The 15,710-nt window shown below is 39.7% G+C and overlaps 1 protein-coding gene across 2 annotated transcripts in view; it reads left to right on the top strand.

The window, feature by feature from the left end:
* Nucleotides 1–15,710, top strand: part of ARHGAP28 (Rho GTPase activating protein 28) — a 77,219-nt gene that overhangs the window by 53,825 nt on the left and 7,684 nt on the right. For both annotated transcript variants that reach the window (XM_018908963.3, XM_018908971.3), the window contains exons 5-12: nucleotides 510–667; nucleotides 4,226–4,391; nucleotides 4,504–4,595; nucleotides 5,885–5,962; nucleotides 9,250–9,412; nucleotides 10,584–10,666; nucleotides 13,581–13,778; nucleotides 14,504–14,647. In XM_018908963.3, coding sequence (XP_018764508.2) covers nucleotides 510–667; nucleotides 4,226–4,391; nucleotides 4,504–4,595; nucleotides 5,885–5,962; nucleotides 9,250–9,412; nucleotides 10,584–10,666; nucleotides 13,581–13,778; nucleotides 14,504–14,647 — 1,082 coding nt within the window. The remainder of the gene's footprint in view (nucleotides 1–509; nucleotides 668–4,225; nucleotides 4,392–4,503; nucleotides 4,596–5,884; nucleotides 5,963–9,249; nucleotides 9,413–10,583; nucleotides 10,667–13,580; nucleotides 13,779–14,503; nucleotides 14,648–15,710) is intronic.

Raw genomic sequence — 15,710 nt, 5'->3', positions numbered from 1 at the left:
TATTGTATCTTTTGTCCTGTTATGGTGCTATACACCTGAACTATCAACAAGGAGAAATATGTGTATGTGACTACATAAAATAGATGCACAATGTCTTGTGATTGTGTATAAGTCATCAGTAACTTGAGAAACTGTGTCAACAGCATTTTTCTGTCAAGACCTTTTATTTTTAATTGTTCATTTGACAAGTGCCACCACAGTTTGCTGGCCTGGGAAGACAAGGATGGAGTAAAAAACTTGGTAATTCCTGATAAACAGGAAGTTCTAGCTTGACTGTCTTTCTCACAGAAAGCAACAAGTTAAATAATCTAAAATGAAAATAGGGATTTTATTTCTAAGGGGTTATTTCCTCAAGACAAAACAGGAACATGCTGTGGTTTGCACTGAAATTCCTCTTTGAAGCACTTCCTTTATTACTTTCTCAAGAATTTTGCCTTCTTGGTTCAAAATTTTAATGTCTCTGTACTAAATGCAATTTATTATTCATATATAATTTCCCTTGTTTTCAGCTAAGAGCTGTTTAGACTGTGGAACAGATAAAGGCAGCCCATCCATAACAGAAGAGCTCTCCTATGATGTCTCTTTCTCAGAATCCATTACAGTCCTTCCAAAAACCCAAGAGTGGCCAAAAAACCAGAGGTTCAAAAAGGAAGACTCAGCTTTGCCAGTAAGTTTCTTCTCCATATATTTCCTCGACTGTTTTCTTTAACACAGCATTTTCCTGTTTAATATCCCCAGCACCATGGAGTCTGTAGAGATACCTAGTCTGGCCTTTGCAGTGTGTGCTTTGTAGAGGCTTCTCAGTGTGCCTGCCTCTTGCCTGTGGCTGATTCCCAAAGTTAATATGGATATCCAGGCCAGGTTTTTACTTGTACCCATCAGGAACATGTGCACCCAGATGAGTATGTGTAACGCAGTTCACAAATATTGCATCATCCACAATTTTTCACACAGAAATAAAACTGCTTCTTGGCATTAAAACTAACAATCATTTTTGTTACCTGTCTGTTTTCCTACTTTTTTCCTCCACAGATTATCTGCCTTTGTTAACATGTGGATTTAAATTGCCTTGCAGATGAAGGGAGGATAGCAAACCTTGTGCCTGCAGCAGTACTGGCTGTTTGCAGTCAGTATTGAGTGCAAATCACACTATAGGAGATTCTACACTAATTGCTCAAGAAAAGTTTGCCATATCATCCAACCAGACATGCACTGAGCAGTTGTGTCATTATCTGGAATTATGTCATGAAGTCATGGAAGTCAATTTTCTACTCACATCAGCCCTCATAACTTCCATCACTGAAAACTGGGGCAATAATTTAGTGCTTCCTGTACCACCTTTTCAGTGACATGTATGAAGTGGCTGTAAAGTATTTGGAAAAACGTCCTGAATGTTATGATGTCCTGAGGTCCCAAACTAACCTGAAATTGTTACAATCCATGCAGACATTGAATTTTCTGAGAATTAGCCAGTTGTCCATCTGAGATTCCACCAAGGAAGAAGCTGAGATGCAGAAGTAAGCTTCTATGTTGAATGATAAGACACAACATAGATTACATAATTTATGTCAAATTCCTGAGGCTTTTTTTTCTGTCTTTGCTTGTCGAGGTTTTTGGGGTTTTTTTGAGGGGATAACTTGGTGGCCTGTGGTAACTAAGGGCATCTCTACACTCATCACGATTTTGGTCTTTACTGCAACTCATGCACACTCGCAAATTATTCTCTGCAACAGCACAGACAATTCCCAGTTGACAGAGCAGGAAAACTGATGACAAAGGAAGAGAAGATGCCATATTGAATATCATGGATCTGTGGATTCATAATTGATAGGCCTTAGAAAACACCAGAATTGTGCTGGAGTTGAACTGCTCTGCGTGCAGGACAGAATTTTAAGAGCTCAGAAGGCCACACAAGAAACATGCCAGGTCATTGCAGAGCATTTCTGAATAAAGTGAGCAATCATAGCTGCTGGTGTTGGCCTTTCCCTTGTTTCATCTGCTGCTGCTCATGGTGTTTGGTTTTTTCCCATGATGACTCGGACCGTAATGAGCCTCAGCAGAAGAATCACCTCTCACTCTGTTACCCTGAGCAGTCAGTCACCTGCACTCAGAAGGACAGTGGGACACTGGGGCTACACTGGAGGCTGTGCAACGTCACACTTTCTCCAGGGTGAGCCTGACAACATAGCCAACTTCATTGATGGTGTGTACAGAGCTGCACAGATATTATATATCATAAAATAACATGTCCCCTTCAGCAGGGAGTCCCCTGACTCCCAAAAGAATCAACTCAACGTCCCCAGGAGCATTGGGATTTCCCCAAAGTACATGTGATTTCTCCAATGTGGGACCATGGTCCATGTGACTTAGTTGAAGATACCACAAAACTACAAATCTGAGTACACTGCACAGTTCCACATAGAAACAATATCATAAAATATCAGACGTGATCCTTAGCCAAAACATTAGTAATCTAATTTTGGGATGGCACAGCCTCCTTCAAACCTGCATATTTTTTCTTACACCACTGTAAGAAAAACCACTGGAAAATTGTGACATAAGACAGAGAAAGACAGCCAGCCCCAAAGTTTGTATAAACCACAGCATCACACTAGGAGTCAAATAGCCACAGTGGAAAATCTTTGTATTACCCTTTTTAATCAGTTTTGCAGTGCTTAGAATTTTTTCTCTTTCTCCCCACAAAACATATGTATAGAGTCTGGGTTTTTTATGTTCCTGTTTTTCAAGGTGATTTATTGCATTTTGGCTGCTTTTGCACTTTTTGCATCACTGGAATCAAAATGTGTAGGTATTCTTTAGTGTTTTATGTTTCTTCAGAAGGATAACTCCCATGCAGCTTTTGTTACATGAAGTCTCTGCAAAAGGCTAACAGTGGAATCACTGCATTCTAAGGAGGGAATATTCTGGGCTAAAAATGCCCCAGGCAGCAAGTAAAAAAAGTTATTCCATTCCCTACACTCTTTCTCACCCAATTATTGTTAACCCTTATTGAAAGACCATATGCAATGTAGTTTATGAAGTCCTAAACTACATTATCTAGGTGTCCCTTTTGAAATCTGGTGTAAGTTTAATTTCTGTTTCGATTTGGTTTAAGGTTTTTTTTTTTCTTTTTTGTTTCTCTTTTTCTTAATCAGTTTGACTGGCTTAATCTAAAGATGGGTTAAACCTTTTGAGTCCAAATTTGTTAAAAAAAATTAAGGACTGAGCTGAAATCTCCAGAAGCAAAACATTACTAGAGACTGGGTTTCCACTCAGTTCCCTAAAGGAATGAGATGATTTTGTAATACTATTTATGCCTCTTATTAACAATGACTGGTTTAAATTAAAAAAAAAAATACAATACCAGAGATCCACAGTTCTTTTAAAAGCATGTTTTTTACCATGTTTTTTTACTATGACTTTTTTATTATGTCTAACAATTATCTCAGAAACTGATGGGTGTTTGTTCTTTTTGACATTTGTACAAATGTATCTGTTATGACACAACATTCCTGGCTCTGGTCCCTGACACTGCAGTTTTTAAACTATGTAGACATCTTTCATGCCCCCAAATTACTCAGTATCATTTAGTTTAAGTCTATTTGAATAAATTATTTGTTAGCTGCTGGGAGTCCTGTTTCTAAGCTTTCTTGAGCAATTAAAAAATACCCCTTAGTTTGCAGGGTTGGCTTCTGAACTAAGCAGTTTTGCTTCTGGGCTTTTCCTCAGGTCTTCAGTTTGAACTCCCCTGTAAGACGTCATAAGTTAATAGCATTAAGCAAAGCAGGCATGGATTCATTACACACACAACTGATACAGAACCAGATCCATGATTAACTGTGTCAGCCACTTCAACAGCATTCAAAAATGTTTTGGGGAAGGCAGGAGCAGAGCAAAATGCTACATCTTGCGGAGACTGGGCAAAACTTTTAAAGAAGCACATAACTCCCTTGTCCCAGCTGAAGTGCAGGCACTGAGGTGCTCCAGCACCACTTCCCAGTCAAACTGCAAGGGTGCATGGGGAGCAAGAAGCTCAGTTTATGTTCAGGTTGATGCCAGCTCCGTCACCTCACCAGGCCAATCTACAGGGCTGTAGCTCATCTCTTTATTGTTATCCATCTCCCTGAACATGACCTCCGGTCACATCCGCTCATCTCTTTTTAAAACAAAAATTCACTTCCTGTGACTTTGGTGCAAATAAAGCTGCGCCCCCTCTGTGCTGCAGAAATTCATCGTTCGGAAGAGCCGCTTTGGGCTGACGGAGGTTGGGGACCTGTCTCCCGAGGACATGAAGAAGATCCGCTACCTCTCCCTGATCGAGCTCACCGCCTTCTACGACGCGCTGGGCGTGGAGCTGAAGAGGAACCGCGTGGAGAGGGTGCGGGGACGAGGTACCGTGGGTGGCATCCCCTCTGCAGCCACCTTCATGGCCATCAGCTTTGAAAGAAGGTGCTTACGAGGCTGTGTCTCCTCGTTCACACTTTGGTTGTTGTTGTTTTTAAGAGAACGGTCTTTTCGGAGTCCCTCTCACGGTACTGCTGGAGAATGACCAAAAGAAGGTCCCTGGAATAAAAGTGCCCCTTATCTTCCAAAAAGTGAGTATCACTTGGCCTGCTTGGTCTCTAGGATTTGATTTTCCACCATTTGCATTGACACTCAAAGGAGTCATCAGATCAGAGAAGTTTCAGACTGGCAGGTGTCTAGAGACTGTCTGAATATTGTGGTTTTAAAACTTTGTGATGGGGAGACAAAATCTGCTTCTTTGTTGGCTTTTTATCTCTGGTGGGTACCCTTTTTGATTTTTGTAATTATGTGATACCACACAGGAAACTTCGGGAAAAAAATGTCTTTTTGTTTCCCTTCTTCATTAAAACAGAGAGCCAAGCAAAATTATGTGTGTGCAGAAGAGGCAGAGAGGCAGAGAAGAGTTGTCTCGGTTGTTTTAATATCACAATAATTCAAACCATAGGTATTACTTGGCTGCTGTTTGCAGAATGGAAGTGAAATCTTCTGATTGAGGTTTGTATGACAGGGCAATGGTATTTAAATGAGACATTTGGCCACACAGGGATACCCTGTGGAGGTTTTGGAGGCAGGTACACAGACACAAGTACTTGTGCAATTGCACAGATTTACACAGACTCAAAATGGCAACAGATTTCCTTGTAAATACTGACAAAACAAGAAGTGTTGGGGAGTGTCTGACACAATTTGAGCATTTACATGATTTTGCCATTAGCTCTGCTGCTGCCCTATCAAGATAATACTGGAAATTAGAAGAATCAAGGTTAGGGCAGGAAGCAGATCTGGTGGTGAAAATCCAGAGCTGTATGATTAAATGATGGAAAATTAATTTTTTTTCCTCAATGTTCAAAATTATATAAAATCAAAGCTTTTTATTTTATAATAACCAATTGGAATGGAAAGTTTAGTCGGCTATTCACAAAAATTTGAAAATAAAAGATCCTGGAATAATTTTCTAATCAGAGTTCTTAGTTCCAAAAAACCTATGTTATATATAGAGCTTTCCATTGTGCCCCTTGGGGCACACTTAAACATTTCTCAGAGGTTTTTTTCCCTTGAAAACACCATTGTGTTTAAGCATATCTACTGTTTCATTAATATATTTATGTGTTCATTGTTCCATAGCAGTGCCAACTCTGAAGTCAAGGGCAGAGGGGCCTATTGCATTAGCAGTTTTCTGTACTCTGCATACTCCTTACTTCAGGATCAGGACTATGGAGACAAATTAGACAGATTTATTTACATGAGCTGGCTGGATTTTGTTAGCTGATTCCATAGAAATGTATCTTTTTCAAGAAAGTCAGGAGTATTCTTAAGCACTTCTGAGTATTTTCCTGGCTTTTTTTGTCTCTTCTTTCAGCTACTGCTCAAGCTTGAGGAAACAGGTTTGGAAACTGAAGGAATTCTACGGGTTCCTGGATCTGCCTCCAGAGTCAAGGTATACACTCAAGCCAGTTTTCTGTCTTCTGACACTATGTAAAATAATACAGCATACACACAAATTCAGAGTGCACATAAATGCTGATCTGTGTAGCTCAGCATTCCTGCTCCTGCCAGTGAAAGGTCAGGTTAGTTCCTGGGAACCAATAAATCACAGACCATTTGGTCTATTACTTTGATTTAGTTGACGTTCTATATAAAGCAGAGAGGATGTTGAAATGTTGATTTTTTTCCACAAAACTTTGAGACATCCTTTCAGTTTATCTCTGTCATCCAAAATTGCTGTGATCTTATCTCTGTTTTAATTTATTTCAGAAATGCAGAGTTCCTACACTGAGTGTACATCAGATAAAGATCTTATTCTATGTAATTTTAACCTCTGTGTCATTTTATTTTTCATTTATCGTCTGTGATCTCGCAATTTCATGATACAAGTGAGAGAAATTTGGCCTCTGTTCACTGCTGGCAGCCTGAAGTACTGCATTTTCACAGGCTATTTGTGGGCTATGAGCACAGTATAATTGGCACCCAATAACCTGACACTGTGGGCCAGTAATATTTGCAATTGTTTCTCCAGACCAACTTCATTCCAGGAGCTGGAGGAGGCAAATTAGAAAAACAAGGCAGTTTTTTGGTTGGTTGGGCTTTTTTTCTAGGCTTAGTAGGGTCTATCTCTTTCCCAGATTTTTGCTTTTTTCCTTTTTTTTCTTTTCCCTTAGGCTTCTTTTTTTATCTGGTTTAAGCAGCACCTTACAGTGAATTCTACTCCCACTTTTTCATCTTCAAGGAAGCTAGTTTTGTGTTCTTCAATGTTGAAGGCTCAACATTGTGGCAGCCACACAAATGATGGGGATTGCTAAACAATTGGGTGGGCTGAGGATCATAAAAAATGGCTGGATAAGAAAAAGCAGCATCACATGAAACACACCAAAGATAGACAGCAGCATCCCAGCTCCTTCAACTCTGTGCATTGATAAAAGTCTCCAGAGATTTGAAAAGTGCCTCATCTTGCAGAAGGGAGCTCCTAACTTGCCCAGTACTTCTCAGCTTCCTCATTGTTTCATGCAAGTGATTGAATGTTATTTCACACAATCTCAAATTTTTCCAGTCTTTCCATGGAGATTACACAGCAGGGCTGTGCTGTAATTCAATTATTTTCCTGTTCTTTGCATACACTGCACTGTGTCTGGTTCACTTCTTTTTCCCAGCCTGTATCCTGGGAGCTGCTATGAGGTATGACTTCATGTGCAGCTCCTCTATACTAGGTGGTAAGCTAAACTGCCCATATAAAAGTTTTTAAATTATGTGAGTTTTGGTTTCATTTGAGTCTGCCCAACAAACCAATGAGCAAGAGAGAGATTTTTTCAAAGCAGATCCAGATTTTATCCTTCAAAAGTCTTCATACATTATTATGACATTAGGACCTGAGGGCATTTCAACTTTATTTCAGTCTTGTTTGGAGAAAGAAAAGGCATATGGAAATGATTAAAGGTTGCTCCTCTATGAAACAAAGACTAGAAGAAATGAATACAAGTTTTCCTCTGTAACAAAAGCTGCAGTAAACCAAAACTGTATGATAGTCCAGTGAAGGATCCCTCATGTTAAAAAAAATTGCAGCACATATTTTTAAAGTATGATATGCATACATAGATATATGTATACAAGACAGGGAAGGGAGGGAATTGAGTGTATAAAATACATGCTTACCTGTGTGGAGATATATATATATATATATATATCTATATATATATATAATGTAAGTGTATATGTATATATATGTATGTATGTGTATATATATATGTGTGTGTGTGTGTGTGTGTGTGTATAAACAATGTTGTTTCCAAAATCTTGCATTCTGGTTTTGTGGCTTTTTCCTAGTGTTCTCACCAGAAAAATGTGGAGTAGAATTCTGTCCTCTTGTGCTTTTGATGAGGTGAGGATTTCTATTCCACATTTCCAGTGAGTTACAGGAGAGAATTCAATCTAGGTGTTTGTATCGATGATGTGCAAAGGATGTGAATACAGAGGAGGCTGAGATAGCCCAGATTAAAACCAGTAAAATGTGCTAGTCAAAATGAGACTGTAGCGTTTTATGCCAAATCCTGAACGACTTTCTACTTCCGTTTGTGCAACCATTTCTACTTCATTATGTGTGACTGTACTTGATATGTAATTTCCTTCCATTCATGTGAGACGTGGCAAGCAGAATTCATTTCTGAAAGCTTTTCTGCCTGAATGGACTGAACTTTTTGCATAATATTAAAGTACAACTGACAAAATCATGATCCGAAACCAAATCTTTGCTACAGATATATTTTGTCATAAATGGTCTCATAAAAAGCAGCAACAAACTTCCAATGGAGAGGACAGTGTTTGGTCAGTAATAATTGTGAAAGCTGCATTATTTATGGATGTCCTTATATTAAAATACTGTCCTTCAATCATTTCAATTTAACAATTTATTGAGGAGCTTGCATTTTTTGAACAGTGATCTGGGTTTGAAGCCAAATCCTGTTCCTCCTAGGAACCTTGCTGAGTATTTCCCTTTCACATACATGTTTTGAACACTGGCTAGTGACCCTCCAGAACTTAACTGACCTCTATTATGGAGCAGGATGCTGCCATTGGAGAACAAGGGGATTAAATGGGAATCCAGAATGGTATCATTCTGGTATACAGAATGGTATCTTAAAAGTCTCCTGTGTTTTTAGAGGTTTGGAGGGCGGGGGGGTATGCATTAAGGTTTTTTCTGAGAGTAATGGTTTTGAATCTTTATTTTTCTACAATTTGACCAAATCTAACTATAATTATCTTAACATAAAATTTCCTTTCAAAGATGGGAAGATCTGAGTTTTAAGCCATTTGCTCAAGGCCCATGGATTCAGAGTATCTAGCAATTCACTGGCAGTAAGGAAGAAACATCACTCCTTTGTGACTTAAGGGTCAAAACCTCTGGAGAGTGTTTTAAACAAAAAGAACAGCTGTGCTAACTGAGTTTTCTGCTTCTAGTTCTAAGACATTGCACAAAATGCCTTGCTTTAAGGTGGTTCAATTTGGCAGAAATCTAGCGATAGCAAACCAAATTTAGCCTGGGTTGCCAAATATCTGCAGGAACTTGACTTGTTAACCTGCTCTGAGCTCCACATGGCTGTCACTGGGTTAGGGCTGCTTTAGTTCAAGTACTGTACAAACCTGTCTGCTCCTTGTAATGGGGTTTATGAAGTGATCACAAATTGCTGGATCAGCAGCAATGGTTGAAGGCCAAATGTTTCTGTTATTTTTCAGAATCTCCATCAAGAGCTTGAGGCAAAATTTTATGAAGACACTTTTGACTGGGACCAAGTACGAAATAATGATGCAGCGGGACTGCTAAAAATGTTCATAAGAGAACTCCCCAGCCCACTCTTCACAGTAGAATATCTGCCTGCATTCATCACACTTGTAGAAAGTATGTGGAAATGGAGTTAGTATGGACTGATAATATGATAAAATGAAAGAGAAGACATTACAGTTTTTTTCTCTCTCTGAAGTATATAGAGAAAAGTCATGTAATTTTTTTTCTCCCTCTGAAGTAGAGAGAAAAATAGACCTAGTGCTTTGCCTAAACATTTTAATTTTCTGCAAGGTTTTGTTTTCAAATGAGAAAGGTGTCTGCATTCAGCTAATAGCACAGGCTTGTTATGTGAACAAAACAACTGTTTAATGTGAAATTTAGAACCTGTGAGTAAACAGTGACTGAGAAATTACTTTCATATATAGACTCTGATTCACATTAACTGTAGGTTTCACAAAAGAAAATTTCTGCAAGGTAAACTCAAATCACTGTCCTTTATCTACTGGACCTGTTTTATTTATGTTAAAGTTTATGTTGAGGTCAGACCATTGGTACAGAGATATGTGTGAGCACAGAAAGGTTCAGGCAGCTGGGCTTTGTTTTCAGTGTACATACACCCTCTCAATCTCAGTACATTTTGTTCATTTCTCTTCCAAGAAGAATGCAATTGTACCTTGCCATACCTATGACTTCACTGTAAAGTCACTCGAGCCAGGACAGACTGAAAGTCTCAGGATGGTGAATTTATTAGCAAATTGGTACAGAAAACTGAGAATCTTTACATAAAGTTGCAGTCATGCTTCCAGTGTCTCCATGAGTATCTTAAAGGGCATAAGGAGGTGGCCTCTCTCCATAAACTTCACATACCTGGGTGTGCATGGACTCCTTAGGAGTCCCAGGCTGCATGCAGTTACAATGGCTCAGCAGTTTGGAGAAGACTGAACAGGAGATGTCTGTACAGAATAAAGTGACCTTATTCCCTACAACAAATACACAGATGTCTTAGAGAAACTATCTAGTGCTAAAAAATACTGGATTGTTACTATGTAGATAGGATTTTATCACACCTTGTGTCCCCGTGTGACAAAGATCCAAGATGATGAGGAAAAAGCCACTCATTAAGGTGATTTTTTGTTTGGGAAAAAGTGTATGGTTAATCAACACCTAAGCATGCTATTCTCAACCAGGCACTAGCTGGTATGTCTAGAACTGCTGGCACACAAGGTTTGTAGAACAAACCAATTGCAGCTGGGATTTCAAAAGCATTAATTATTCATGTCCTTAGAAATCTCCAAGATCAAGTTACAACTACAAGCTTTGCATCTCTTGATCATGCTGATGCCTGAAGCCAACAGAGACACAGCCAAGGTAAGTTCTTCATTTGCTATCACCTGCCATGTGTGGTGCTTTTGACTTTTAAATGAGAGACTCATTTTTTTCAGATGCTACTCTAGGAAGGTATTCATCTGTGGTTTTGATGATTTCCCTGAAAAGATGTTCAAATTTCCTGGCTGTCATTTCTTTTACAAGCAATTAAGAAATGGTTGCAGGGGTATCCAGCTGCTGGATCTCAGGCACCATTTTTATGGAGTACTCATTTCAAAGAGGCATATTCCACACTTAGGTCAGACAGAGGAGGTCCAGTTTCTGGATTTTCTGTATAACTTAATGAATTCTCCAAGATGAATTTAAAAGAGAAGCTGTAGGAGCTTGCCTAGTGCACTCCTGGTACTGGAAGGGCTTTCAGTCTGGATCAGACTGCAGCATGTAGTCCAAAGTAAAAGCATGCATCTGTAGTACTGATGTCAGGAGCTCACCCTCAGCTGGGTTGCCTTACAAACCCATGCCAACCACCATGTCCTGATACAAACACAGTGGCTACAAGCATTTTGGATGCTTGGCAGCTCCCAGATCTGACTGCAGCTGTGTCCTGACCCTAAGAGACACTGGTTGCATCTCTGGGCTTTTTTCTACATTGAGGAAACCTGAGTGAACAAGCTACCTGGGAACCTCCAGGCATTTCACCAGGTCCCCTGCTCATCAGGACCATGCAGGTCTCCCACCTCTGAAAGCCTTTCACTAGTCAGTTCAGATACAACCTTATGAGTTCAGGTGCCTTCTTTACCTGAATTTATTTTTACAGTAACAAGGGACAAGACCAACTACTGTCTTCAAAGTCCCTGAAGGTCTACTAGTGCTCTGTAAAGAATGGGGGCTGTTTCTGCTACCAAAGTTCATTTGGGTATAGAGCTGCATATGTAAAACACATGCTAGAGAAGTAGTCTTAATTATTACTCTATTATTAATTAGGCTTCTGTCCAAAAATATAAGTGATGGAAAACTCAAAACAGCTTAACTCTCTTGTCTCTAATGAGGTTTTAGAAACTTCTCCAGCACAGTTTCTATTTTGTATTCTTGGGTTTGTAAAAATGTTTTAATTGCTGTGGCAGGGTACAAAGACAGTGGTTTTAATGGTGTGGTTTTCATGGTTTAACCAAGAGGCAGCTAATACCTGTCATGGTTTAACCCTAGCCAGCAGCCAAGCACGTGCAATTCCTCTCTCACTCCCCATCAGTGGGATGAGGGAGAGAATAAGAAGTGTAAAAGCTGGAAAATTAATGAGTTGAGTTAAATGTAATTTAATAGGAAAACAAAGACTGTTCATGAAAGCAGAACAAACCAAGGAACTCACCACTTCCCATGGGCAGGCAGGTGTTCAGCCATCTCCAGGGGAGCAGGGCTTGATCTCATTCCTGTAACAGTTACTTGGGAAGACAAATGCCATCACTCCAAAAGTCTACCCCTTCCTTCATCTTCCTCACACGTTTTTACACTGAGCATGATGTCCCATGGTCTGGAATATCCCTTTGGTCACCTGTCCTGGCTGTGTTTCCTCCTGATTTCTCATGTATCTTAGCAGTGTGGCAGTATGAAAATCAGAAGAGGCCTTGGCTCTAAGCAAGTCCTAATCAGCAATAACAACAACAACAACAAAAAAATCTATATTATAAACACTGTGTTCAGCACAAGTCCCAAACATAACCCCACACCAGTCAGCATGAAGAAAATTTACTCTACTCCATCTAAAGCCAACACACCACTACACAGCCATTCCTTCAGTCCTCCCCCCTCCCAGTGAGATGGGTGAGGAAATCTGAAAAAAAAAAAAGTAAAATTCATGGGTTGAGACAATAACAGTTTAATAGGACATAAATGAATGGGAAAATAAAAATGATTAAATAATTAGAACACACAAAACAAGTGGTGCACAGTGCCGTTTTTCACCACTCACTGACTGATGCCCAGCCAGTTCTTGAGTAGTGGGCCAAGACCAGTTTTCCCCACAGTTTAGATACTGAGCACAATGCCATATAGTATGGAATATCCCTTGGGAGTCAGCTGTCCAGGCTGTGTCCCCTCCCAAGTCCTTGTGCAGCCCCAGCCCCCTTGCTGGCAGTGCAGCATGAGAAGCTAAAGATTACAATTGATTAAGTGTAAACACTGCCTAGCAACAGCTAAAACATCAGTGTGTTATCAACATTATTCTTATCCTAAATCCAAAACACAGCCCTGTACCAGATACAAGGAAGAAAATTAACTCTATCCCAGCTGAAACCAGAACAATGTTGCAGAAGGACTCATTGGTAGACCCCAACTCTAATCACAGCTGCAGTCTGTGCTATTTAATCATTCAAGCAAAATTCTGAATAAACTACCCAAAAGGGGAAATTAATTTCCTTGGACTCTGCCAAGCATGTGCAGAAGTAACATCAGTGAACAACCACTTAGTTCTTCTTGCTTTTGCTATCCCAGAATAAAAGTTTGAGGGTTGCTGGCAGAAATTTCAGGTTGGGGACTGGTGCAGGTTTGGAGAGACGAATCACCCCAAGTGACTGTGACATAAAAAGCATTGGTTAGATGCATCAAAATGGACACTTGGCAATCTATGAAGAGGTAACTATTCCCTTGCAATACGTGTACATCTTACCTCTTGTGTAGGATTCAGAGCCTTACTGTAGACACTGTATTTGCCTTATAAATTTGGGATTATGGTCTAAGTGATAGATAATTTATTAATGTGTGTTTCGATAACATTAACTATTCCTCTGTGGTTGACGCAGGTTGCTGTAGCAACAAATATCAGAGTAATCCATATACTAAGAAAAAAAAACACTAAATTTCACTTCCAGGTGCAAATGTAGCAGCCAGACATGTGCATTTGAAAATGCTGCATTTCAAAAATAAATTATTTCCTGAGATTAAACAAGTATTTTTTTTCCAGGCCTTTCTTCAGTTTCTGAAGAAGGTGGTTGCTAATGAAGGGAAAAACAAGATGAGCTTGTGGAATGTGTCTATGATTGTTGCACCAAACCTCTTCATCTACAAAGGGAAACGTGCAAACCAACAAGAAATGCAAGCAGCCGCCACCACCGCACACATTGTGCGGCTTTTAATCCGGTACCAGGACATCCTGTGGACTGTGAGTAGTGCTGGTTCCCCCTTGATGGTCCCATTTCAGTGCAGGAATTTGCTATATGCAGGTCATGAGCAGAAATGAGAATAAACGGACCTTCCAAGGAGAAACAGTTTATTTGGAAACTGACTGGAGTCTTCTGCATCTAGAATGGGGCACCCTGGCAGATATTTCTGGACTGCAAAAATTACTTATTACCTTACTTATCTAAGTAAGGTAATAAGTAATCTATAAGTATCTATTTTAGCATCAATTGCCTTCTGGATGTCCCTCTCCCACACCATTGTTTATATAGAGTCATGCATAGAATGGTTTCATCTGGGTGTGTAGGTGATACATCTAAACTGGAATGTGATTAGGTGTCTATTTAAAGTCCAGCCCACAATAATATGGGACAAAAGTGTGTACAGCTTTTTGGGTTCTAAAGGTTGGCCCAAAGATATTGACAGTCTCAGCTTGTTTGGTCATAGCAGAGGGAGAGTATAATGAGGGTTGCAAAAACTACTTCTTCATAAAGTTCCTGCAGCTGAAAACATCATTTCAAAGTTTCGTATGGCATGAAAGATGATCTACAAGTTCACCAAAGGAATAACTCAAGGTTGTTAAAGGATTGCATGTATCTTCTAGGAATCAACACAGTTTCTGCTGCCTAGAATTTGGTGCCCTTCTAAAGACCCAACACATAGGGGAAAAATTACTGTATATTCTCAGATCTGGTTTCCTCCTTCTAGGTCCCATCCTTCCTGATTTCCCAAGTGAGAAAAATGAATGAGGCAGCCATGAACAACAGCAAGAGACAGCTGATGTTTGACAAAGGAGTGAGAAAACTTTTGAGGAGAAAGACCATGGAACGGGAGAGACCTGAAAGACCAGAGGTGTGATAAAAAGATCAGGTTTCAAGAGCAGCTTTAAACAGCTTCCCTTCTTTATCTTGTGGGAGATTCTGGGTGCGGGGAGGAAATTTTGCCATACAAAATAAGCTGATTTGAGAGGTATCTTGAAAGGTGTGCCCAGTCTAGCACTCTGATAAGACACAGTTTTGGGAATTGATTGAGAAAAGGTAAGGAAGGCAGAATGATTTCCAGCAGCCAAAGCTGCCTAGCTGGTTTTTAACCTGTTTCATAAGAAATGGTTATATGTGGACTGTCCCTGACAGCAATGTTTTGTAGATACTCAACAAATGCATGGATCTGTAGCTGAGTAGAAGGATGGTCCATGTTAGGATTAATTACATTTATCCATGTCCTGGTACAGGCCACTTGATACTCCTCTTGCAAGCTTTAGTCTTAGAGCTTTGCATTAACTTTGTAAGCAGAGAGAAAATTCAGTTCGCCTACCATAGACACCTAAACTGTGGCTAAATGTGCCCTGTGAAGTAGATGGTGTTGTTATTTCCTGTATAGTCAGAGGAGAGAGGTGGGCACTTTTGAGGATATACAGGGCTCCAGAAGCAGTTTGGACTTGAGAAAATCTAATAGAAAAACCTTTCTTTGAAGGTCTTAAAGCCACAAATTTTTATCTACTGCCTAGAAACTTACTTGGGGTACCCTGCTTTGATAGGCAACTAAAACTATCTTATACATTAGGTGAAACATAAATTTGAGCAACAAGACATGTTGTGTCTCTATGCACGACATACACAGTCCCTATAGTTACTTACATGTGTTTCCATGTAAGTAACCTGGAGAGGTTACTTACACTGATAACCTGGAGAGGAAGTATTTAGAGTCTTCCATGAGTGTTTAAAAGAATGAAGGCTGGTGAATTGTAGGAGAAGTAATCACGGATACAGTAAAGGATTCAATAGTCATTGAAGAACAGTCTTGAAGAACAAAAGAAAAGACAAATTAGGAAGGAATGATATCACAACGTTATGAGAAATAGAGAATGAACTACCTAGTACAGACAAGATAGAAAATGCAAAAGGTAATGTATGGG

Source organism: Serinus canaria, chromosome 2 (assembly GCF_022539315.1).
Source record: "Serinus canaria isolate serCan28SL12 chromosome 2, serCan2020, whole genome shotgun sequence".
Taxonomy (NCBI): Eukaryota; Metazoa; Chordata; class Aves; order Passeriformes; family Fringillidae; genus Serinus; species Serinus canaria.
This window is presented reverse-complemented; position numbering and strand designations above follow the sequence as displayed.